The 24,085-nt window shown below is 41.3% G+C and overlaps 4 protein-coding genes and 1 pseudogene across 5 annotated transcripts; 2 read left to right on the top strand and 3 right to left on the bottom strand.

Moving 5' to 3' along the window:
• Positions 1-1,014: 1,014 nt before the first annotated feature.
• LOC149382766 (pollen receptor-like kinase 1 pseudogene) lies at positions 1,015-3,444 on the bottom strand (annotated as a pseudogene). Its single transcript, XR_016301746.1, has 3 exons — positions 2,648-3,444; positions 2,034-2,570; positions 1,015-1,815 (listed from the first exon to the last, which is right to left on the bottom strand). The product of XR_016301746.1 is annotated as a pollen receptor-like kinase 1 pseudogene (transcript).
• Positions 3,445-3,579: 135 nt separating this feature from the next.
• Positions 3,580-5,586, bottom strand: LOC149382765 (Pseudouridine synthase family protein). Its single transcript, XM_089629274.1, has 7 exons — positions 5,067-5,586; positions 4,853-4,968; positions 4,685-4,776; positions 4,392-4,609; positions 4,256-4,322; positions 4,100-4,171; positions 3,580-4,010 (listed from the first exon to the last, which is right to left on the bottom strand). Exons 1-7 carry the CDS (start codon positions 5,516-5,518, stop codon positions 3,819-3,821), a joined length of 1,209 nt encoding a protein of 402 aa, XP_089485400.1. The 5' UTR covers positions 5,519-5,586; the 3' UTR covers positions 3,580-3,818.
• A 1,003-nt stretch (positions 5,587-6,589) lies between these two features.
• RPN13 (regulatory particle non-ATPase 13) lies at positions 6,590-9,449 on the top strand. The gene is made up of 12 exons (XM_089629573.1): positions 6,590-6,737; positions 6,805-6,897; positions 6,992-7,051; positions 7,147-7,260; positions 7,346-7,412; positions 7,510-7,606; positions 8,021-8,139; positions 8,254-8,277; positions 8,487-8,581; positions 8,664-8,741; positions 9,002-9,056; positions 9,159-9,449. The coding sequence occupies exons 1-12, from the start codon at positions 6,711-6,713 to the stop codon at positions 9,284-9,286; spliced, it is 957 nt and encodes a 318-aa protein (XP_089485699.1). The 5' UTR covers positions 6,590-6,710; the 3' UTR covers positions 9,287-9,449.
• A 646-nt stretch (positions 9,450-10,095) lies between these two features.
• LOC149382763 (transducin family protein / WD-40 repeat family protein) lies at positions 10,096-15,345 on the top strand. The gene is made up of 18 exons (XM_089627625.1): positions 10,096-10,271; positions 10,374-10,401; positions 10,553-10,653; positions 10,758-10,964; positions 11,042-11,285; positions 11,381-11,556; positions 11,680-11,762; positions 12,044-12,116; positions 12,420-12,485; positions 12,808-12,850; positions 12,920-13,059; positions 13,145-13,357; positions 13,497-13,581; positions 13,655-13,949; positions 14,049-14,313; positions 14,431-14,650; positions 14,793-15,007; positions 15,095-15,345. Exons 1-18 carry the CDS (start codon positions 10,146-10,148, stop codon positions 15,242-15,244), a joined length of 2,730 nt encoding a protein of 909 aa, XP_089483751.1. The 5' UTR covers positions 10,096-10,145; the 3' UTR covers positions 15,245-15,345.
• A 43-nt stretch (positions 15,346-15,388) lies between these two features.
• On the bottom strand, positions 15,389-18,667 carry CAS1 (cycloartenol synthase 1). Its single transcript, XM_089627626.1, has 5 exons — positions 18,356-18,667; positions 18,106-18,282; positions 17,473-17,562; positions 16,741-17,373; positions 15,389-16,573 (listed from the first exon to the last, which is right to left on the bottom strand). Exons 1-5 carry the CDS (start codon positions 18,554-18,556, stop codon positions 15,398-15,400), a joined length of 2,277 nt encoding a protein of 758 aa, XP_089483752.1. The 5' UTR covers positions 18,557-18,667; the 3' UTR covers positions 15,389-15,397.
• Positions 18,668-24,085: the final 5,418 nt, after the last annotated feature.

Below are 24,085 nucleotides of genomic sequence, written 5' to 3'. Positions count from 1 at the left end.
CAGGTAATTATGATGTGTGAATTAGAGGAGGCTCACATGTTGTTGGCTCCGTGGTGAAGTGGCGGTACGGCGGTCCTGACGTTCTTGAGCTTGCCGAGGTTGGAGATGATGAAGACGTTGCAGAAATCGGGGACCCATTTGACGACGGTGCGCGCGTTGGCGGACCGGTGGTTGAACAGCCTCGACAGTCCCGGCTTCTTCGAGGAAGCGCCCATCAGCAGGTTCCGCACTCGGTGCCGGACCGAGTAGTCCACCAGCGCCTGCCCCACGTCCTCGTCCTCCACCACCACTATCTCGAACCCAATCTATATATATATATATAGTGATCCCACAACTAGCTCTAGTCAAGCATTTCATATGAGACCGATGATGATCATCACTTCTTACTTGTCTGCGGCCACAGAAGCCGCGGAAGGGACGCAGAAGCTCCATCTCCCGCTCGTCCGCCTGTCTCTCCACCACCGCGTGGCCGCCTTATCAAATCAATGTATAAGGACAAACATGTATCATATCATATGATGATCGAGAAAAAAAGGAAAGAGAAGCGGTTAATTACAGGCATAGGCGGAGGTGTCGACAGAGGAGGGGTGGCGGACGTTGAGGAGGACTATGGAGGTGTGGTGCCAGGTGTCGCGGTGGAGAAGCCGATCCACCGCCCATTTCAGGGCGTACTGGCTGGCCTTGTGCTCTCCGTCCACCGCCACTACCACCGATCCCACTCCTTCTTCTTCTTCCTCATCCCCTGACTCTTCCTCTCTCCCCTTCCTCCTCACCTTTCTGCGACCTTCCTCTTTCCCATTCATCGGCATTGTCGTCAACACACAGACAAAGAAGAAGAAGAAGAAGAAGAAGAAGAAGAAGAAGAAGAAGAAGAAGAAGAAAAAGCTACACGTAATGATGATGTAGCAGCAGTTACGTTCTTCATATTCTCTTTTTCCAAAACTAATTACCAAACAAACAGATATGAGTGATTTGTTTTTCAATTTCACGGCTATACCTTCTTCCTAGCTCTCCATCGCTATTCCACTATATATAGACTAATGTAGTTGCACTTCTTCACCTCATTTTAGCCACGTCAGTATTTCAGTTTTTTTGCTTTGTTGCGCGCACACACACGAATAATCATGGGATAATTTATACCAATCGCAGACACAAAAAGAGTAATAAATAATCACTACTAGTAATAGTCTGAGCTAGTAAAATTGTATCCATACATACATATATAACATAATATAGTATCTATCTATGTGTTGAGTTGTAATCAAATGATGTCAATCTCGGTGGTGTGGGTGGACGTGGAGGCAATGAGGGGGTCGTGGTGGCAATTTTCGATTTGATGAAGGGCTTGTTTGAGGTCGAGCCTGGAGTCGACGTCGGGGTGGCAGCAGTCGAGGCCGATCTTGAGGAGCCTGCGGAGGGCGGGGTCCGCGTTGGGGAGGACGGTGTCAGGGTGGGAGGAGGCGGCCCAAGCGAGGAGGTCGTCGTCGCGTTTGGCGGTGAGGGTCTCGAGGATCAGGAGTCCGAGGGACCACACGTCCGACTTCTTGGTGATGCGGCCGTGGTGGACGTACTCGGGGCACATGTACGCCGCCAGCTCCTCCTCCGCGCGCTCCTGGTTTATCAGCGGGCCCAGCCCGTACTCGCTCAGCACCGCCTCCCCCGTCCCCTCCCTCACCACCACGTTCGACGTCCTCAGGTTCCCGTGCGCCGCCATCACCCCCGCCAGCTCCTCTTGCAGATACAGAAGCCCCCTCGCCACCCCCTTCACCATCTTCACCCGCCCCGCCCCGTCCAGCCCCTCTCCTCCCCCGCTACCTGTCATCACCATCATTTTTATTACGAGAGTGACCCGCTATAAATCTGTGTTTTTTGTTTTATTCTTTTTTCAAATTTTAAACATGTTGAGTTGTGGAGCTTGATTTGCCGTCTACACTACGCATAGTGTTTCTGGTTATATATAGTAGTGTACAGGAAAGATTGAATTGAGAGTGAACTACTTTAAATCAGTCTTTGCTTTATGAAGTGTTGGATACCATGAAGAAGGGAGGCCAAGGTGTAGTTTCCGGCAAAGTGGGAGATGAAGAGCTTCTCGTCCCTCTTGAAGTAGAAGGCGATGAGGGGGAGGATGTTGGGGTGGGAGAGGGCTCCGAGGCGCTTCATGTGGTGGTGGAAGTCGTCGCGGCCCACGTTGTTCATGTACTTGAACCTCTTGACCACCACCACGGGGCCGTCCCTCCCCAGAGCGGCCTTGTAGGTCGACCCGAGGCTTCCGCTCCCCAGCATCTCCGCCGACGCCCCCAGAAGCTCCTGCATTCCAAACCGCTCTTCGCCCTCCCTCACAAACCACAGCCTCGACTCCGCGCTCGCCGACTTCCGACCCCCTTGATGCTCTTCCTCCTCCATAGCCTCCACTCCCGACGGCGGCTTTGCCACCCGAAACACTATCACCACCACCGCCCCGATGGCCGAAAGAGCCATCACCACCACGATCGCAACCACCACCACGCTCAACGTCAACGACTTGCTCGGCGTGCATTTCCCCAAGGGCTCTCCGCACAACTCCTCGTTGCCTGTGCATGCAAAGCACGTGTCAGGAATCCCACACTGAAAATGAAAAGAGAATAAGAAGTGAGAGTATAGTAATTACCGTAGAATGAGGTGGCGTTGATGGCCTTGAGGGCGGAGGGGATGGGGCCTCGCAAGAAGTTGTGGGAGACGTTGAAGGAGAGCCAGGGTCGGGGGGCGAAGTCGGGGAGGGGGCCATCGAAGAGGTTGCCCTCGAGGTGGAGGTCGAGGAGCTTGGGCAGCATAACGAGGGAGACGGGGATGGGCCCATCCAGGCGGTTGTGCGCCAGGTGGAGCTTCTTGAGGGACATCATGCGGAGGAAGAGGGCGCTGTCGACGCCTCCGCTGAAGCTGTTCCCGGAGAGGTACAGCGATTTGAGGGACCCCAGCTGGGCCACGTCCGGGAGCGGGCCCGCAAAGTTGTTGTGCATCAGGCTCAGGCTCCTCAGCCGCGGCAGGCTCGCGAGGGCCGCCACGTCCACCTCCCCTCGCAGCGACATGTTCTCGAGCTTCACGCCGTACACGCGCCCTTCCGAGCTGCACAGGATTCCCTCCCACTTCGCCGTGCGGCCCGAGCACGGCTCCTCCGACGGGTCCCACGTCTCCTCCAGAGATGTGCTGTTATCTAGAGAGTATTTGAATCTCAGAAGGAACTCCGAGTCCGACAGCGAAGCCACCGAGGAGGAACCAATGAACAAGAAGAAGAAGAAGAAGAAGAAGAAGAGAGAAGAATGCCTGGATTTGGATCCGGGCAGTGACATTGTGGAGAGGACGCGTGTGGAGTTCATGACATGATGAGAAGAAACAGTAATAGTGAAGGAGCGAAGAGGAAGCAATCAGAGAGAAGAGAAAAGAAGGAAAACAAAGGCGCTGATGATGATTGATCGTTTATATTGATGAAAAAAAAAAATACATGCGATGATTTGGGTGGTTTTTTTTGACAAAGTCTGTTCTTTTGCATGAGAAATACGCTCTCCGCCTTCCAATTGGACAGCTCATCATTGCTAAGCTCACTTTTCACAACTAACTATTGTAATGATTTCTCGTTACATTCGTCACCCAAACCACACTAGTGTAACAAATTAATTAATTACAAATTCCTCAATTAAAAATAAAAAGACCAGCGCATAATAGGTAAATAAATATATAAAAACCACCTTGGTGAATGAATGAATGCTCTGGGATTAATACAAGTAGAAGCTTAAATGGAATGGAATGAAGTGTCATAAAATAAAATGAATATAAATATGAATTCAGTGTTTGGGAATGAGGCAAAATCTGGGATTGAAGTCGGAATAACCGACATCAGCGAGACACAGACCGTCGGGCGGGGCGGGCGGTGCGGTGGCTCGTCTGCAGGTGGCGTCCATCAGCTTGAGCAGCGCGTCTTCGTCTGCTCCCGCTGCCGCCTCCCTCATCGCCGTCGCCACCAACACCCTAACCATCTGTTTAATTTATAATTACAATTACATTGAACACACACACTTACACCTAAACAAGGAGAGAAAATTCATAATGATGATTAGAGAAATACCCTGCGCAGGAATCGATTAGCCACCAATTCAACGCACATAACCCTCGTCCCTTGTACACACTCCCCCTCTTCCTACAGCAACAACGACAACAAAAAAAGTTCATTTGCGTTCTAAACCCAACAAATAAAGAAACATTCATCGGTTGTTTGTAATACCGGATGAGGAGGCAATCTCCCCTCTGCAGCTCGAGCGTGGTACATAAAGCACTCTGTCGGCGGACCTCTGTCAAAGTCAAACCATCCCACAATCAGCTTTTGATTCCATGCATATAGTATTCTCACATTAACTTACGTGTTTCTAGACGGTTTGGTGTCGCGTGCGAATATCTTGTACGACAAAAGCTTCCCTTCTAGTTTCTGCAACAGCCGGTTCACCCGCTCCACTTTGAACTCCATTGGCTTCTCATTCACGTTCACGTTCACGTCCACACCTTGTTCTGTATCCATCGGGAATATGTAAACGTAGCGTCTCCATTTGGCCGAGAAGTTGGGATGGAAAGCGCGCGACACCTACACGAATAGCACACACACACCATATCATATGGATTCCAGCCCCAAAAACAGTCGCATATCACGCACAATTACCTGAGTCACGGATTCGACGCTGAGCTTCCCCGGAGCAGCGCCGTTGATTGCTTCTTCGATGTCCTTACACTCAATGTCTTTCCTCCAAGTGACTACACAGTAGATAGATAGGTACATTATGAGTACGAGAAGAGTGAAGAGCAGCGAGTTAAGAGGAGTGAGACGTACAAAAGGAGCAAACTTGGCGGAGGGCAGTGACGCCCTTGTCGGTGCGGCCAGCAACACAAACCGCCACTCCTTTCTTCTCGTCGTCCCCGAATTTGGCCAGACACGATTCCACCGAGCTGTTGAATCAAAACAAAACGCGTGAGAGACGATCAGAGAAGAGAGAGAGAGAGAGAGAGAGAGAGAGAGAGAGAGAGAGAGAGAGAGAGAGAGAGACCTCTGGACAGTGTTCAAAGAGGGCTGCTTTTGCCAGCCATCGAATGAAGTTCCGTCGTAAGCCAACACCACTTTGAAGGTGGCTCTGCCCCATCTCCCTTTCCCTTTCCCTTTCACTTTCTTCATATCTTCTTCTTCTTCTTCTTCTCCCGAATCTCCGACTTCGTTGCAATCACTATGATTATCATCATCAGCGAGTCCGCCGAACAAGGAAGCCAGTGGAGGAGGAGAAGAAGAAGAATTGGCGACGAGGTTGGCGTAGAAAGCAAGGACAGAGTGCCATGGCCTGGAATAGTACATGAACTCGTAGCTCTCTCTGGCGTCCCAACGCAACAGTCTGCAATCGTCGGTGTGCTCGTAGTGCACGTGTTCGCGTGTGGACGATTCCATGCGAAACCACCTGCGATTGCGAATCAGTACGGTCGGTCTCAGAGAACAAGACACACAGATCATCTCATCGCTTCGTCCCAGCCGCCGCACCACAAGACAGGCTCATCTCGAGAAGAGGGGCCCAAAAAATACGACACTTTTTGGGGTTGATATCTTGTCGTTGTTATTCAATTGAAAAAAAAATGACAAAATTACCGATTTTAAAAGATACGAATTACAATCTATCCGCCTAACTCTCGAAATTCTATTATTAGCTATTCTAATCAAAATAATTGACAATTTTAACCTTGATGATTTCCGGATTCGTTAGTTATTGACAAACTCAATTAAACTTTAGAAGACATATTTTGACGAAGATTTGTTTCTTTCTCAAAATCGCTTTGCCCCATCTTCAAATCTGAAGCAATACTCAATTATTACGATGATGCTAAAAACTCAAACTTTATTTCGAAACCAAGAGTAATAGTTGTGATCATGGGTTACGGGAGGAATGTTCGCGAACAAGTGAATTTTGAATTTAAATATATTGAGGTTTGTGGTGTTTAGTTTGAGTTATGGATATAAATTTTTTATCCAATATTTTTTGTTTTGTTGACATTTATATTTTTGATGTGTTATATTTTATCAATTTTTGTGACAAACTTTTGACTCAAACTCGTTTAGGGATAGGAATATTACAAATTGTTCAAGATCATGCTCTTCCTCCCATTGTCAACATGAAGCTCGTATGTTTCGTGTTACAGATTATTTCCTTAAAAGATTAAGTTTTTACTTCTTAAATTATTTATATTTTCATCTTATTATTATTTCAATTAGCCCAAATGTCTATATCTATTGAATTGGTTATTTGGCAACTTACTGCTTACACTCTTTCAAGTGTGAAAAAATATACACAATTCCAGTGAACTTAAATAATTTCAATAAAAATAAATAAAATTAGAAAGTAAATAATTTTATAACGTATCAATTTCAATAAAAAAAAAGAGTTAATAATAAAAGTTACAATTTTAAAAAATACGAGTAAAAACGGTACTTTTGGAATTTCAGAAACTAACACATGTTCGTGACTTACCCAAGTAATGTCTGTCGGGCTTAAAATTTGATAGGCTGAGTCAATATATTTGGAGGCCCATCTTCTCTCTTTCTCTTCTTCGCCACCTGAAACCAGTCCCGTCACAAGAGTCTATCAAAAAATCCCCTTTCTTCCGCAAAACCGCTGTTTCTATTCTTCAACACTCAACGAGTTTCGTAGTCCATGGATTCCTCGTCAACGCAAATGCTGGTAAGAATTCCTCTACTCACTAACTCGCCCCTTCACTCAGCTCCGATATCATATCTTATCTCCGCAGGAAACCATGGTCGAGTTTCGCGCCGGAAAGATGAACTTCCAAGGCACTAAGGTCGTCCCCGATAGCCGCAAAGGCCTTTTCCGCATAGCAAAGGTACGATACTTTTTTTTTTACTATTATTATTTAAAATATTGTTTTTGTCTCAATCGCAGATTCATATACATATACATATGTGTGTGTGTTACAGGGAGACGAGGGTTTAGTCCACTTTCAGTGGCTCGATCGCACTCTGAACGTCGTAGAAGACGTATCCTAAATTCTGATCATATTCGTTATCTTCAGATAATCAATCTGTGTTTCGATTTCTGCTTCTTGTTTCCCTTTACTTGTCAAGAATCGCAGGACCAGATTATTTTTCCAGATGAAGCCGTTTTCGAAAAGGTCAATCAATCTTCCGGAAGAGTTTACATATTGAAGTTCAACACGGATGATAGGAAGTTCATCTTTTGGATGCAGGTACTCAATCAATCCATAATTTTTTTTTTTTTTTTTTTGTTTTTCTCAATCTTCTTATCATTCGTTTGCTGTTCTCGTGTCTCAGGAGCCCGACCCCGAATCTGACTCCCGGCATTGCATCTCCGTCAACCACTTTATTAATCGGCCTTTAGGTGAGACTTGTATCGACTTGGATTCGATGCTTATGCTGGGTCTACTATTGTTGACTTGCTAATCAATGGATGTCTTTGACTATATCTGTGGTTCTAGACTTCGGAGTTGAAGAAGAGCCCGAAGCTTCTGCTCCGCTTCCAGTCTCTGAAGACACGGCTGGCGATGCAGACGATGATGACGATATCTCCTCAAGGTTGCTTTTCGGAATCCGTTACACTCTTGCTGAATCATTAAAATTTTCTACGAGGATTTCATCTCGTACTAACGGTCTAAGCAATCGGATTTGAATATGACCTTTTTGAAAAAAGTGGCTTTATTTTTTCCTCTTGTAATTTGTTAGGACTCTAGATATTAGAGGATTATAATAATTAGTAGATAAGTTAGGGGTTAATATAGAATGCTTAGAGAAGATGTATTAGCATAAAATAAGAAGAACTAGTGGAGAAAGGTTATTAGAAGAAATTCTAATCTTTTGGGAGAACCAATGGACTCTCGAATTTTCCCCGTGATGCACTTGTGGTTTGGTTTTGATTTTACAAACTGTTGTTGGTTTCCGATTTTCTGGTTTCGAATATTGTTGATTATTAACGGTGAACAATGGTCCCAGGGCTGGAAACTTAATTGTCCCAAACTGGGGAACTGAAGTAAGCGGCGATGTGAGCTCATCATCCGGTGCTGTGAAGCTCGAAGACCTTCAAAGAATCTTGGGTAGCATCGGGCCCGCAGGTACGCAAAGCGTCTCTTCTTCATCACTGTATGTCTCGGTCCTTGTATATTCATGACCGAGGTTTGTTTGAGCTCTATTCTTAACACATTTTACGATTTACCCACTTATTCCAGATGGCGGTGGAGACCCAGATCAAGGTAATTATGAGGTCTTTTTTTATTATTCATTTTTCTAGGAGAAACCATAAGTTTTAATAGAAGTAGGGAAAAAAAAAATTCACACTTGGATTGATTCCAAACTAGGACAAATCTATCTGTCCAGTTTGAATCACCTGCAAAGCATACAAGAATATATTTCAAAATGACACAGAATTGATTCGGTCTTGTCATCTTGTTATGTTGGCTAGGCTTGGGACTGGATGACATATTGAAGCCTGATCTGATAATGCCGTTGTTGGAGACATTGTCTCTGGAGCAGGATTTAGGATCTTACCTACCCGAGGTGAGAAACGCGCGTGTGTGTGTGTCTGCAATTTTTAAACCTCTGTTTTATTATTATTCTGAACACCGATGATGTGGTGCAGGGTCAATGGTCGCCGGAGGATATATTGGAGTTGCTGCAGAGCCCGCCTTTCCGTCAACAAGTTGATTCATTCACCTATGTAATCTCCGAGTCTTTCGTACTCTGTCGTGCTTGTGATGATAAGACTTTAGGCAATCAAATAATTAGCTAAATGTAACGGGTTAGAAGAATAAATCGAAAGGGGAAGGAAATTAGTTTTGGGACCTAGGCTTAGCCTTTTGGAGTGTTTCAATTACCAACGTATTTCTTGTAATTTTCTATCATCCATCGATGAATTTCAAAGGTTCTTATCACGTTGTTGTTTACTCTTTGACATTTTGTACTCCACATGTTATGCAGGTGCTTCGAACCGGACAAATAGATTTGTCCCAATTTGGAATTGACCCGAGTAAATGTAAGTGATGCTCGAACCTCATAACCGATGTTCAATTTTCTGTTTGAGTTTTACGGTCATGTTCTTTCTGTCTAATTTTTAATTTTCAAAATTGATTTGCAGACAAGTTTACTGTGCTATCTTTTCTGGAGGCACTGGAGGATTCAGTCACGAGTGGGTTGAGACAAGATGACAAGGATTTGAGGTCGCAATCTTGCAACCGAAATGATCCCATGGATGAGTCCTCGTAGTAATACTAGTATAGCTGTAACCGAAATACTCTGATGCTGATGTTTTTTTAAATCCCGATTGTTTATTTGTGCTCGGACTTGTTTTCCGGGTCACTTTTTCTGTGGTGTTGAAAGACATTTACATTTATGAAAGCAGGAAAAAAGGAAGATGAATTGATGTCGATATAGCACGGTTTGCATGATATAAAAGGAAAAACAAAAAAGAGTGGATCTACTGCATTTTTCACAACATGCATATTAAAAAAGAATATATTGTTTTAGCAATAGTTCATATGAAATATGTGCAATCATAAAAAAATTCAAAGATTAATGTCATCGGGTTGGTTTGGCTCAATGCAATCTCACGACTATTAAACAAAATCAACCCAAAGTACTTGCGATTTGAATATACTATAACCCAAACTTCTTCCAATTTTATTGGAACTGTCTAAAAAAAAGAGTGTGAGATGATCTTGTTTGGTTTGACGGTTTTCATTAACAACATAGATTGTATATACTAGGTGAAACTCGGTAGCAATGCCAAATGCGTGAGGCTAAGACGATGCCCTTATAAGCATGTTTGTAAGTAAATTAAGGTTAAATCAAATGATTTAACTTGAGCTCGTTTAAAATTTTGATTGACCGTTCTAGCATGTTTTTATTTTTCTAAAAAAAAAGGAGAAAAATCGTCATCATGTTAATCAGGGAATAAATCTAAATTTAGGGTAAAAATCCAAACACAAGTTTAAGGCCCATTAGTGTATTGGGCTTCATCTTCATCGTCTCAAACGGACTAAACCCTAAACCCTCTGAAAGTCATTTACGTCTTCCATTAAAACACAGAAAGCACGAACACGTACACAGTTACTCCGCAAGAAGAATGGGGATCTTCGAGCCGTTCAGAGCAATAGGCTACATCACAACCAGCGTTCCGTTCGCTGTTCAGCGACTGGGCACCGAAACCTTCGTTGCTGTTTCCGTCGGAAAAGCTTTTCAGATTTACAACGTTTGTACTTTCTTTTCAATTCCTTTCTTCTTCAGTGCACCGAAATATTTACCGTTCCTTACTAATTCGAATTAACGTTTCAATTTCTCTCCCCTTCTTCAGTGCGCCAAGCTCAATCTCGTCCTTGTCAGTAAGTCCTCTTCCTTTCTCTTTAGTTTTACTACCATAGCACAAACTGATTTGATTACTGTTCACAAACCTGAAAACATGAAGCTTTGAACTTCAAATTGGCTTCATCAGAAAGCTTAAACTGACTTGCTATGTTCTATAAAATAATGAAGGTCCACAAGTGCCAAAGAAGATCAGAGCTCTTGCGTCGTATCGAGAGCTCACTTTCGTTGCGTATGGAAATGAGATTGCCGTTTTTAAGCGTGCACATAAGGTTAACTTTTTAATTTTATTTTCTTGATCAAGATGAGCTTTCACTGAATCTGTTTCAAGACTGACATTGATTCTCGTCTCTCACCGATCACGCTATTTTATCAGATAGCGACTTGGAACGGGCACAAAGCGAAAGTTTGCTCTTTGGTAATATTCGGAGACCATGTTCTCAGTGTCGACGTCGAGGGGAATCTTTTCATATGGGCTTTCAAGGAAATCGAGGAGGAGAACCTTGCTCCGATTGGACATATCGTGCTCGATAAGAACTTCACTCCGAGCTGTTTGGTTCATCCCGATACTTACCTAAACAAGGTGATTCCTCATCACAATTTTTACCGGCCTTAAAATTGTTGTTCCGAGCTCGAAAATAACGAAACCCATGTGACCAGGTCATTATCGGGAGCCAGGAAGGGTCGCTGCAGCTTTGGAACATAAGTACAAAGAAGAAGCTTTTCGAGTTCAAGGGATGGGAATCTCCGATCACGTGCTGTGTCTCTTCGCCTGCGTTGGACGTCGTTGCTGTTGGGTGCGCCGACGGAACAATTCACGTTCACAATATCCGTTTCGATGAAAAGGTAGTCACGTTCACTAACTCTACCCGAGGTGCTGTGACTGCATTGTCTTTCTGCACAGGTAATGGCGGTGCTTTGATTTATGTTTGAGTTGAATTGAATTGAATTCTATAGTAAAACTAGATCTCACACTCTGTTTATTTTATTTGTTTTTAGATGGGCAACCTCTTTTAGCATCTGGCGGGTCATCGGGCATGATAAGCATATGGAATCTCGAGAAACGGAGGCTCCAATCGGTCGTCAAGGATGCTCACGATAGTTCAATCCTTTCCCTCCATTTCTTTGCCAATGAGCCCGTGCTCATGAGTGCGTCGTCCGACAATTCTATCAAAGTAAGCCTCTTTGCTTAACTTGTCCATAAATTTAGATGCAATTCCCTCATCTCATCTTTGATCATATTGCTCGTGTAGCCCTGTTCTTATCTACATTTTTTTTTCCTTTTTATTTTTCTGTAGATGTGGATTTTCGATACAAGTGATGGAGATCCACGTCTCTTGCGTTTTCGAAGTGGGCACAGTGCTCCTCCACAGTGCATACAGTAATGCTGCTCTTATCTTCTTCATCTTCTTGTAGCTGGTTGTAGACATAATTGTTGCTGTAAATAATATTTACTCTACAGTTAAATATGACATATTGTCATACTTAGTGGAAGAGAGTATTAATTGTAGGGATTTAGACCCTCTATGTACTGCTTAAACAGTCACCCTTGAGTTAGTCGTGCTCATTTTTCATAGTCTTTTTTTTTCTCTCTGCGACTTTGGAAGGTGTTACCTTATATTTCTAACATGACATCTTACTCGATGAATATTGTTGTTCTAGGTTCTATTCTAATGGGAGACACATTCTATCTGCTGGTCAGGATCGTGCATTCCGGCTTTTCTCTGTAGTCCAGGTATGAAGCTTGTAGTTTGTTTACTGTTGTAATTACGTTTAAAGTTTTACCTCTCACTTGATTATATTCACATGTTAACTCTTTGACCGCATGTATCAAAGTCAAGATAATCATTAAATTGACTTTCATTCTAAACGCTTTTGGTTGAACTTTGGCCGCTGAATAGGATTTTTCTCTATTTGAATTTATTAACATTTCATTGGAAAATCGGTTATCCCATGCTTCAATGTAGAAATGAAAAAAATTTGTGGGCTTATGCATAATTTTTAACTCTATCCATAATGTTTCACTTGATGCAAGTAGGATCAACAAAGCAAAGAACTCTCTCAACGCCATGTATCAAAACGAGCCAAGAAACTGAAGATTAAGGTACGTAACAGAGCTCTTTCTAATGAGTTCTCAGGTTTATAAAGATGAAGGTACATAAGCTAGTAAATTCTAAGGTGTATACGTGGCTGTGTTGGATCATTTCAAAATCAGATAATATGTATTTCATATACTAGATGTGCACATCTCAACTTCCTTACCGTTGTTTTGACCAGACCAACTCCTTATTATACATAATGAACTGGCCTCCAATAACCCTCACTCATTTCGAGATTGATGTCCAGTCATTGTGTTTTTTTTTTTCTTCTTTTCTTTATCATACATAATGAACTGGTCTCCAATAACCCTCACTCATTTCTTTCAGGAAGAGGACATAAAACTGAAGCCTGTGATTGCTTTTGATTGCGGTAAGTCATCTGATTATTATATTTTAGATTGACGGAAGTCCCGTGAACTTATTTATCACTTGTCCACAGCCGAAATTAGGGAGCGAGATTGGTGCAATGTGGTTACATGTCACATGGACACTGCACAGGCATATGTGTGGAGACTCCAAAACTTTGTTCTGGGCGAACACATTCTTAAGCCTAGCTCGGAGAAGAAAACACCTGTTAAGGTTAGACCTCGTTCTACTTGTAATATAATAAATAGCATTGTATCATTTTTGGACCACGTTGACTTGAAATGTCTGTTGATCACAGGCGTGTGCTATCAGTGCATGTGGTAATTTTGCGGTGCTGGGGACAGCTGGCGGTTGGATTGAGCGCTTTAATCTTCAATCCGGAATAGGACGAGGTTCTTACCTTGACTCTTTTAAGAGAAGCAGCTCCGCCCATGACTCCGAAGTTGTTGGGATCGCCTGTGATTCGACTAATACTCTGATGATAAGTGCTGGCTATCATGGCGACATCAAGGTTCACATTTCTTTTTCTAAACTAGTGATCTTTCGTTTTGCTATGAATCAGTGCCTAGAATTCAATTTGAACTCGGATTATCTGTTTGTTGGTCACTTTCTCATCTAAAGTCTTGTTTGCCAAATGTGTTGTTGAGCAGGTTTGGGATTTCAAATCGCGCCAGCTTAAGTCCAGATGGGAAATTGGATGCTCTGTTGTGAAGATGATTTTCAATCGTCTCAATGGTAAAGCTGTATTTCATTTGTTAAATTTATGCATCACTGGGGAAATTCTAATTTATTTCACGGCAACTTCCAGGTCTTTTGGCTATAGTGGGCACTGATTTAGTGATCCGACTGTTTGATGTCGCGGCGTTGAGGTTGGTTCGTAAGTTTGAAGGCCATACAGACCGCGTGACTGACATGTGTTTCAGTGAAGATGGGAAATGGCTTTTGTCGACGAGCATGGACGGAACGCTTCGTGTGTGGGACGTGATCTTAGCGAGGCAGATTGACGCCATACATGTTGATGTGTCTATTACATCGCTGGCTCTCTCGCCAAATATGGACATTTTAGCGACTACCCACGTTGATCAAAACGGAGTCTACCTATGGTAAGGGACCCACAACTTATCTCATGCGAAGCCAAAGATTTGTGTTTTATCTTCTGTTATTTATTTATTTGGGAGATGGGTACCAAATTTATATACCAGGGTGAATCAGTCGATGTTCTCTGGAGCTTCTACTGTGGATTCGTATGCGAGCGGGAAGAAAGTTGTGAGTGTAAAGCTACCATCTGTATCTTCAACAAATGGCTCTGAAGCTGAGGATCTGACTAGGCCCCTCGAAAATCCACAGCAACAACCAAAAGAGGCCTCTGTTTTCGATGGTCTTGAATGTCAAATCCCAGATTTAGTCACGCTCTCTCTGCTACCGAAAAGTCAATGGCAGAGTTTGATCCATTTAGACATCATAAAGGTGTGTCTTCTGTTCTATTCGATTCACGTATGATTGCAATGTATTTTAATTCACCGCACATTTGACTGGGGACTTGGAGATATAAAATGTTTTCTGTGCCTTTGTTATCATAATCAGGTTAGGAATAAACCAGTTGAACCCCCAAAGAAACCCGAAAAAGCTCCCTTCTTTTTGCCATCAGTTCCGACTCTCTCTGGTGAAATTTTATTCAAACCCAGCGAGCCAACCAATGAGGAGGCAAAGAAAGACGACCAATCAGAAATCCGTGCGAAACAATCTGATACAGCTTCATCCCAGTTCTTGCGATTCCTTAACTCCGCTGCCGAGATTAAAAACTGTGAGTTAAATGCTATTTCATATATATGTCAGTTTTATCTAGCACTAATGAACGGAGCCATGCAGATGATTTGAGAGTATATTCTAACTGGTTGATCATCATTTTGCCGAACCTTACGTTGCATTATTGTACATAAATGCAGTTTCGGCTTTTACGGATTACATGAAAGGCTTGTCTCCATCAGCACTGGACATGGAACTCCGAATGCTTCAGATCCTAGATGACGATGATCATAATAAGCCTGAGAATCGACCCGAGTTTGCATCAATCGAGCTGCTTATGGATTACTTCACCCACGAGATATCATGCAGGAATAATTTCGAGTTTGTACAAGCCGTCGTTAGGTTGTTTCTCAAGGTAATATTCTTTACATGCTTGTGTGTGGCTGAGCTGAGAAATTGTCGATACCTCTATTTTAAAACCGTGGTGTTGTTCTGTCTATAGATCCATGGTGAAACAATTCGGTGCCATCCGGGATTGCAAGAAAAGGCGAGAAAGCTGTTGGAGATACAGCGTGGCGTGTGGGAAAGATTAGACAAATTGTTCCAGAGCAGTCGATGCATGGTCACTTTCTTAAGCAACTCACAGTTCTAACTGTTTGTCTTGTACCATTTTAGATGATGTATATCAAAATTTTGACTCACCCAAATCAGACTTTAATTTTTTCATTTATATGATATCCACAGTTCTAGATACGCAAGCATTTTTCTTATTCTTCATCGAGTGTAATTTACCACATCACAAGGTTTAAAAATAGAACTGGGAAGAATCTGGTTTCAAAAGAACACGGTTGAGATATTCTCCAAGTGCCCAAATGGGAAAGATGTTTCTGTAGTTTGAGTAACTGATCATGCAGGTCTTGTTAAACACTCCCATAATCTCTTGCTGAGGAAACTCTCCGTTCTTCATCTGGGACATAATCAACAGTTTTGCCGCTTGGTGCAACGGAGTCGGGTCTCTCTCGGCCTGACCCGCTTGAATGAGACCCAACATGGCCCACGAAGTGTTGACCAAGTGCGGTTTGTTTCCCTCGAGATTCGTGTAGACCTTGTTATGGCAAGAGAGGTAGCTCTCTCCCCATCCGCCCGAGTCTGGAAGCTGCTTGGAGAGCAAGAACCGGCAAGCCCTTCTGAGGCTGTCGCAGTTGAGAAAGGTCCTTCCAGAGGCCACGAGGGCTTTGATGGCGAACCAGGTGGCGTAGGTGTAGCACACTCCCCAAGAGCCGTACCACGACCCATCTTCTAGTTGGACCGACTCTATGAAGAACACCGCTTTGTCGATGCAGGCTTGGATGTCTTTTGTGCGGTGACCCGGGCGAGTCTTCTTGAAAGTCTCGAGGGCTTGAACCACCGAAGAAGTGCACTCGACGTATTGGTAGTCGATCATGATGTCGGCAAAGACTTGGACGGGGTTGAGAGCCTCGAGGAAGGCGTAGGAGCGGGTAAGCTCGTAGGACGCGAAGCCTCCGTTGGGGTTTTGGAGTGACAATAGAAGGTGAAGGGAGTCGTGGAGTTGGGATTCTGGCATCGAGCCTCGGCCGAGCAGGAGAGCGACGTGGAGAGCGGTGGCGGTGCAGTCGGAGGCCGGCCAAGCGCAGTCGGGGGTGGAGAACGACCACCCTCCTTTCGAGATGTGCCTGAAACAGTGACCAATATGGTCGTTGAAATCGCTGCGTATTTGGGTTTTGTTGATGAAACTGCTGGCCCTGCGCAGCATAGACGAGATGCGAGGAAGGTCAAGGGTTTTGGAGGAGCATAGCAAGGCTTGAACGGCGAAAGAGACGTCCCATAATTGCGAGCCGTTGTAGCCTTGCATTTTCATGCCATCCTCGGCAACCCACAAATAGTCTTTCACTCGGCTCAGGTGCCTCTTGAATGCTTCTGAGTTGGGCTCCTCAACCCAACAGCATATCATGTTCAACACCTACACGCATAAGGGATCATTTTTTTTTTGAAGTCAGCTTCGCTGCAGTGAGGATAGAACCCACGACCTCCACACATGAGTTGGTGTAGAATTACCACTAGGTTATCCTATCATTAATATTCTCGAATTCATGTGTAAATATATTAGTAATAATTTTATGCGCGTACCTTGTTGACGGGTCCAAGGCAGACGTAGTTGGTAGTGTGGTCCTCGGAGTGGACGTATTGCATCACAATGCGGAGAGCCTTTTCCCTGAGCTTGCTGAAAGGCCATTTGCGCAAAACAGGCTCTCCAAAGCCGTGAAGACAACCCCACAAAACCCGTTGTAGATCACTATTGTTGTTGTGACCGGGCGTGTACAAGTCTTGGTCGTGGCACATGTTTCGTGAGGCGTCCCAGTCGACGGTGTGATAAGCAACGGTGTAGAGCTCGTCCCTGAGCGAGGCCACGGTGGGGGTGATGGGCCCCACAAAGCGGGTGGCGTACAAGTATGAGATCGGAAGATAGACCATCCTGGTGTGGCACCACATGCGCCCCGGGTGCAGGGGGTTGAGGGTGTACGGTAGCAGCCATAGCTCGGGGGGCACCGGATTGTTGCCCCTCCACTCGTACACCCCCAACACCGACAGCCACATCTTCCCCCACGACGGAATCCCCTGCACGCCGCCGCGCCGGAGAATCCAGCCGCGCGCTTTTTCGAGGCCGCTCTCGCCCAGAAGACGCAGCGCCACGTAGGACAGGGCGGTGCAGAACATGGTGCTCTTTCCTTCTATGTGCAACCCCCATCCTCCGTCTTCGTTCTTTCATTATGTAATAATCCAATATATAAATCATTAATTAATCATGTAACGTAATACTATATATATATATATATATATATGTATATATTAGATACGGACCTGATGGTTGTAGATGTAACGACACATCTCGATTCGATGGTGGTGAGTCAATACGGTATTAAGAGCGCCAGTTACATATAATCCAATGACCTATCACGTGTTAACAGTATATGCTCGATCATTATCACTTATTATTATTAACCAAACGCAAAACATGTGCTTTGTCGTCAACGCAAGTTTTCTAAGCTACACCTAGTCACCTACGCACACATATGAGATAGATATGCCACGTTCAATATATAGGTAAAAGGTGGTCAATAATTCAATAATCGACAGGATCATATATCAATTATAATTTGTTGCAGGGGGCCATTGATGCAAAATAATAATAAATAAAAAATTTAAATAGTTGGTCTTACTCTTAGTATGGTGTATAATAATATTGAGTGGTTGGAATTGGCATGGGATCTTCAAGTTTTGTACTTTTATATTTAAATATATAGCAATTAATCGGAAATTTTTTATTCAACGTAGTTAACATTTAGCAACACGATGAGAGTAAAATACATTAATGTCGTAGTCACTAGTCGCACGTCCTTTTTGTTTCTATTTTTATTTATGTATTATTAATCAACCATGCATATGTATGTACAAATAGAAATATAAAATATAGGAATGATCGAGGAAACGAACCAGTGCAGGCAGAAGAAACAAAGGGCCGCCATAATCTGCAGGCCAAAACCCATCCTCTGTCTGAAGCTTTGAGAACATCGTGACTGCTTTCGCCAGAGCTCTCTCCACCACCACCACCTCCGATACTTGTTGGTCGTCCACGTCATCCTCATCACTCATGTACTCTTCGCTCGCAAACTGTAATCAACATGGAAGATCAGCTAGCTAGCTAGCTAGATGAGCATGAGCATATATATATAGTCAAATAAACCTGGAATCTCATGAGAAGATCGGAGCTGTGCTTGTTGGTGAAGCGGTTCGCGTGAAAGCCACGGCGAGCTTTGTGGATGAGATCATGATGACGTGAGCATTCCGTCGCAGCGTCGAACTCCCAAAACTGTCTTCCCACGTGCGAGTTTCTGCTCTTCACCCACGGATCATCCTCACCTTCCGATATCTTTAGCCTCCACATCTCTCTCTCTCACTTTTATGATCTTCTTGTTATGATCAATTGAAATGTTCCCTATTACTTATAAGAAAAAGAAGACGAAGAAGAATGATGTACAAGAGTACTGAGGCCAATGATATTAATTTCGGAAATCCTCTTTGGCACGGGTAATAAAGCACTGATCTTTCGTATTACAACACAATTACTCAACTGCCCTCACTACTATAGTCCACCTTCAAAACGCAATTACGCCATTAGAAAATATAAAATGTACTAGTTTATGTTATCATATTCAGTATACATACAATAAAAAGTCTACAGTGGTACCCGTATATTGCTAATGCTTATGGCACACGATACAAAAGTCAGAAACAGAAAATAAAATCACGTACAATCCACCTTCAAATCTCAATCACGTCAATACTCAATGCCCTCAATTAGATGTCTTACAATATTCATTTTAGTACAATAATATTACAAAAAATTAGTAAAATATATAGTCAATCAGATTATTTTTAATTCCAGAGCGTGTCCTTTTAGCATTTAAATCCGAAAATATTTGAATTTTTAATATTTTTAAATATCCCGAAATTCAGTGTGAACAAAATTTGGTGATTAATTTCGGATCCTTATTTTTAGCAATTGATATATATATTGTTTCCTTATTAGTTATATTTCCTTAATAGTTGTTTATTCTTATTTTATTTCAAGTGCTCATTTTTTTTTCCATTCAAACTTCTTAAAATTGCACCGATTCACACGATGACTGTGTTTTCTTTGATTGAATCAGGTGGGGTTCTTTATTTTTTGAATATTTCTGCTGCTTTCACACATGTTTACGTTAAATTACCCTTTTATTTACGTATAATTAATGTCGTTGTTATGTTACAGTTAAACTTTTTGATCAACAATGTCTGAAAAATCATTATCCATTGTCTGGTGGTGTAACACAGAATGTAATCAAAATGATTATAAACTGTAATCATAATATTTATGCCATTTTCGCACAAGTTTACGTTAAATTACCCTTTTACGTATATTTACTGTCGCTGTTATGTTACAGTTAAGCTTTTTGAACGACAATGACTACTGGGAAGATGAACGGATTTCCTCTTTGGGGAAGAAAGATGAACTTCCGTTTTTTGGGTTGCGGTTATCAATTTGATTTTTAATGCCCTCAATTCGCGCATTCAATTCCCGATTTACTTGGTCTTTTTTATTTAAATATTATTAGAAAGTCTGATTGGGCAGGAATGAATTCGGGGCAATTTAGTAAAGTTGGCCGTGTAATTAAAATCTGATAGCTATTTACCTAATACTTACAAAACCTTGGCTATTTAACAATTCTGAACGTTTAAGTTGGCTATTTTACTAAATTACCCATAAAATTAAGGAAAAATTGTACAAAAATAGCCATTTGAAACTTATTGATTAGCAAAATATTCAAAGTTTCAAGTTTTCAGCAAAATACCAAAATTTACGTTTTCAAAATGTTTTTGATAGCCAAGATTAATTTTTTTTTAACGATTATTATAAGCGATTTATCACTTTCAAATAAATTAACCTTGGGGTCAAAAATTTTTTTGAAACCAAATTACTGCACATTTTGGCTATTCCACTAAATTAAGACAAACCTTTAATATTTTGCAAATTCATAATTTTAAATTGGCTATTTAACTACATCATCCTAAAGTTCATAACTTTTTCTCTCATCCATCAGATCATAATCAAAGATATCTATTTCCTTATATTTTTTTATATATTTAAGGAATCTAGATATTCGAGAATAATGAGGACAATATCTTATTTCCTTATTTAATGGAGAGGATATCTCTACCATTATTATTCTCATATATATTAGGAAATTAATTATGAGAGAGAACAAATAACAATATCTTATTTCCTTATTTAATGGAGAGAATATATCTACCATTATTATTCTCTCTTTTATTTAATTAGTTATCTGTCTTCTTTTCCACAAATCTAGCAACTAATTAAAGAGAGAATATTGGGTATTTTCTACCTAAAGTCGGCGCCCATTATTGCTAGTACTGGGCCAAGGAATCTAGAATTTTACAGTGTCTATAAGGCCCAACTTAAAATTCAATTAATTATTTACTTGATCCAACAATAAATAATTAATTCCACAATAAACATTTAATTCGAAAAATAGAAAAATTTCCGAATGAATGTCGCTAAGCCATTTACAACTGTGAGATTGTAATAATAATATTCATTATTACCATAGAGTTCTTATTCCTCTTTTTTATCAAAGTCGAATCGGAGACTATGGACCAAGTAATAGAAGTTTAACAAATCCGATGAAAAAGAAGAAAAAGTCATTTATCTTTTTCCATCGATTCATCTAATCTTGGTCAAATACTCCACCATGTAAGCCAAGACTGAACTCTCCTATATACTAGAATTATATTTACTCATCGTGACGAGTGTCCACTAATCTAGTCAATTCGTGAACAAGATATATACTCTAGGTTCAACCCGTATCGAGAAAGGTCAATTATTTCGTTATACCTTCTTGATACATATATACCCTAAGCACCGTTGCTTCCCCGGAGATTCTTCTAGACGTTACTTACTTCAAAAGTGCTAGCAATCTGTCGGTTCTGGAATCAACCTTTAGATGAGTGAACATTAACCTTCTCTCAGGAAGGTTGGATTCCGTATCTGTCAACTAGTTTCTTCTCAAATCATATTCACAATTCCCAAGACATAAGTTTAATCAGAGTCTCAGTAGCCTTTAACGAAATGAGGCAAATGACCCGGCGATTAACAAAATAGTTAAAGTTTCAATAATTTTTCAACAAACTACTAAAATTTACGTTTTCAAAATATTTTTGACAGCTAAGATTAATTTTTTTTTTACGATTATTATAAATAATTTATCACTTAAAAAAATTAATTTTTGGGTCAAATTTTTTTTTGAAATCAAATTATTGTACATTTTTTGCTATTTCACTTAACTAAAACAAACTTTGACTATTTGACAAATTCATAATTTTAAATTAACTATTTAACTACGTCATCCTAAAATTAAATAAAATTAAATGTTAGCAGGGAGGAAGAGAGGACTTTTCGCGAGAAAGGCTGATAATTACTCTTGATTTGAACAAAATGTATCGTCAATGTCTCTTCACACTTTTTTTTTTTTTTCAAATATATATTTATTGCTTATTGTTATCTGTCAATGTTAATATTATTGCTTATTGTTCTCTGTCAATGTTATTATTGCTTATTAAGATTCGCACACACACACAATTATACTATTGACTTCTTCTAGGTCAAGCCCTAATGTATGATCACACCTGGGCTAAATAGTAATAAAATCTTCTAAATCGTCGTTTTTATCTCACTGGAGAGTATTTTCGATTCCACGTGAGAATGTAATTTTTTCATGATGAAAAAATAACCCTATAACATTAGCTTATTTTATATAGCCCTCCTCAATTAAAAAAATAAATAAATAATATTAGAGTGTATGTTATATACTTATATCGCCAATATATATGCACAAGAATTTGTGAACAAAAATCTATGTTTATGTAGCCGGAACTAAAATAATTGTTGTCGGTATTTTTCGAAAATTATTAAATTCTTTGTGACTAACAATAAATTCCACAAAAATACTATTTGGGCCCGTAAAGACTAAAAAGTCCATCCAGAGCGAGCCCGCAATGAAAAAACCTCGAAAAATGAAGAAATGAGCAAAAAGCACCTTGGCGCATCACTCCTGGAATCCAACACGCCGCGACACGTCGGAAATCAATCGCGCGCATTTGATTTCTCATGCGCGCGCCCGACCTTCGTCTACTCTGACTTTTGGGGCTCTTTTCAGCCCTCCAACCACAATAAATCAAGAGTCGTAAAACACAATCACTCGATTTCAAAGTCGTGAAACGCTGTCGAGGTCCTTCCGTACATAATTTCACTCTGATCGTTTTGCGCCCCGGGAACGTGAGGTGTGATTATTGAATAAAATTAAACACCAATAAACTTTACATAACTATCCAACGGTGCATACTCAGTTATTTACTTTACAAGTCCAAAGATAAAAGAAAAGAAACGAAAATAAAATAAACCTTCAACACTTGATAGTCTATCCAGTGAAAACCTTCAAACTCTAGACCACACTTAACCCCGAGGTCTTCCTAACCCTTCTTCTTCTCACATCCTGATTATAAGAAAATTTTGAAGAAAATATGGGTGAGCCTGAGGCTCAGTAAGTGCTATAGTAATGGTTTGATTTTTAAAAAGATTTTCGAAAATAATACTTTCTTTATAATAATAATATTCTTGTCACGCGTAAATCACCATACACGTACACATATAATAATATTCATATACGTGTAAATCACCATACACGTACAAGTATAACTTGCAGGAATGTAAATTGCATGAATGTAAATGACAGAAATGTAAATGACGGAATGCTGATGCTAGAAATGTAAATGCAAGAAATGCAAATGAATTTAAATGTGCCTTTAAGGCCATTTAAACGTGTACTATTTCCTGAGCCCCTGCCAACATAACCCGTGACAGTCCTCTGATCAGAATTGTGCACTCTCCACACCCTTATATATATACGATGCACTCTCCGCTTCATATATATACGTTTCCGGCTCTATCAGGATATACAAAACATTTTATTTTGCAAATACGGGATATATGTATAATATCGAAAATATTCTCAACTTCATAATCGGATATCCCGAGTTGAAGTTCCGTCACATTTTTCTGAAAAATGGTTTAGGTTTCACGGCACGTTCGCTCATTTCGAAAATAATATATACTCGAGGCCAAACCATAAAATAAGGAGAGAATGGTTATAATAACCTACCACGAAATTAAGCGTCTATGTCGCTCGTCCACGAGACGTTCGCTCGCTCCGTGAACCCGAACGTTCATTAAAACCGAGAATCCAGACGTTCACTTACACCATGAACCCTCTAAACGACTTTCAGTCTCGAGTCCTATCACGATAAATCAAACCGACTCTCAATCAGAATTCTACAAGTAATTCACGATACTCATACTCAAGCGCACGATTTAAAATCGTAGGACCCAAAGACATATCTAATTATAAAATCCAAGTCCTCAGAACAAAGGTCCAAACGATAGGAGAACAAGTAAACTCGAATGGAAAATCCATGACCAACTCAAAAACCCGAGAAACAACTCTAATAAGCATGTGTTACACCTTAGAGACACAAGGTAACCTTACTCTGATACCAATTGAAAAAATAGATCTACTGTTTAGGTGATGTTTTTACGGATGTTCTAACAGGTTAAGTAACAAATTATCAGTTTAACAAATTAACATAAGAATGTAAACTGAAAGTAAATGGACACAAGAGATGGTAACCCAGTTTGGCCAACTGTGCCTACTTCTGGGGGGATAATACTCCCAATGGAAAGAGAAACTTCACTAGACGGTAGAGTAAGTACATCTTCGAACGATCATGGATGATCACCTTTCATGTCTCCTCAACTTCAAGCTACCCTAGTGATTTCTAACCCAAGCTCCCCATGTGTTTG

Source organism: Urtica dioica, chromosome 10 (assembly GCF_054948205.1).
Source record: "Urtica dioica subsp. dioica isolate 48M chromosome 10, U.dioica_male_clone48M_v1_H2, whole genome shotgun sequence".
NCBI lineage: Eukaryota > Viridiplantae > Streptophyta > Magnoliopsida > Rosales > Urticaceae > Urtica > Urtica dioica.
The sequence above is the reverse complement of the archived record's forward strand: the minus strand, read 5'-3'. Positions and strand labels throughout refer to the sequence as shown.

Bases quoted from the DNA above. Each gene is read 5' to 3' on its own strand.
- RPN13 (XM_089629573.1), top strand. From the start codon at position 6,711: ATGGATTCCTCGTCAACGCAAATGCTG. The intron at 7,261-7,345 runs GTACTCAATCAA...CTCGTGTCTCAG, and splicing joins AGTTCATCTTTTGGATGCAG to GAGCCCGACCCCGAATCTGA. The intron at 9,057-9,158 runs GTAAGTGATGCT...ATTGATTTGCAG, and splicing joins TGGAATTGACCCGAGTAAAT to ACAAGTTTACTGTGCTATCT.
- CAS1 (XM_089627626.1), bottom strand. From the start codon at position 18,556: ATGTGGAGGCTAAAGATATCGGAAGGTGAGGATGATCCGTGGGTGAAG. The intron at 18,283-18,355 runs GTTTATTTGACT...TGTTGATTACAG, and splicing joins ATCTTCTCATGAGATTCCAG to TTTGCGAGCGAAGAGTACAT. The intron at 16,574-16,740 runs GTACGCGCATAA...TTATGCGTGTAG, and splicing joins GCCTTGGACCCGTCAACAAG to GTGTTGAACATGATATGCTG.
- LOC149382765 (XM_089629274.1), bottom strand. From the start codon at position 5,518: ATGATCTGTGTGTCTTGTTCTCTGAGACCGACCGTACTGATTCGCAAT. The intron at 4,610-4,684 runs GTAATTGTGCGT...CTATTCGTGTAG, and splicing joins GCGTCGAATCCGTGACTCAG to GTGTCGCGCGCTTTCCATCC. The intron at 4,323-4,391 runs GTAAGTTAATGT...TGACTTTGACAG, and splicing joins ACCAAACCGTCTAGAAACAC to AGGTCCGCCGACAGAGTGCT.
- LOC149382763 (XM_089627625.1), top strand. From the start codon at position 10,146: ATGGGGATCTTCGAGCCGTTCAGAGCAATAGGCTACATCACAACCAGC. The intron at 10,272-10,373 runs GTTTGTACTTTC...CCCCTTCTTCAG, and splicing joins AAGCTTTTCAGATTTACAAC to TGCGCCAAGCTCAATCTCGT. The intron at 12,117-12,419 runs GTATGAAGCTTG...TGATGCAAGTAG, and splicing joins GGCTTTTCTCTGTAGTCCAG to GATCAACAAAGCAAAGAACT.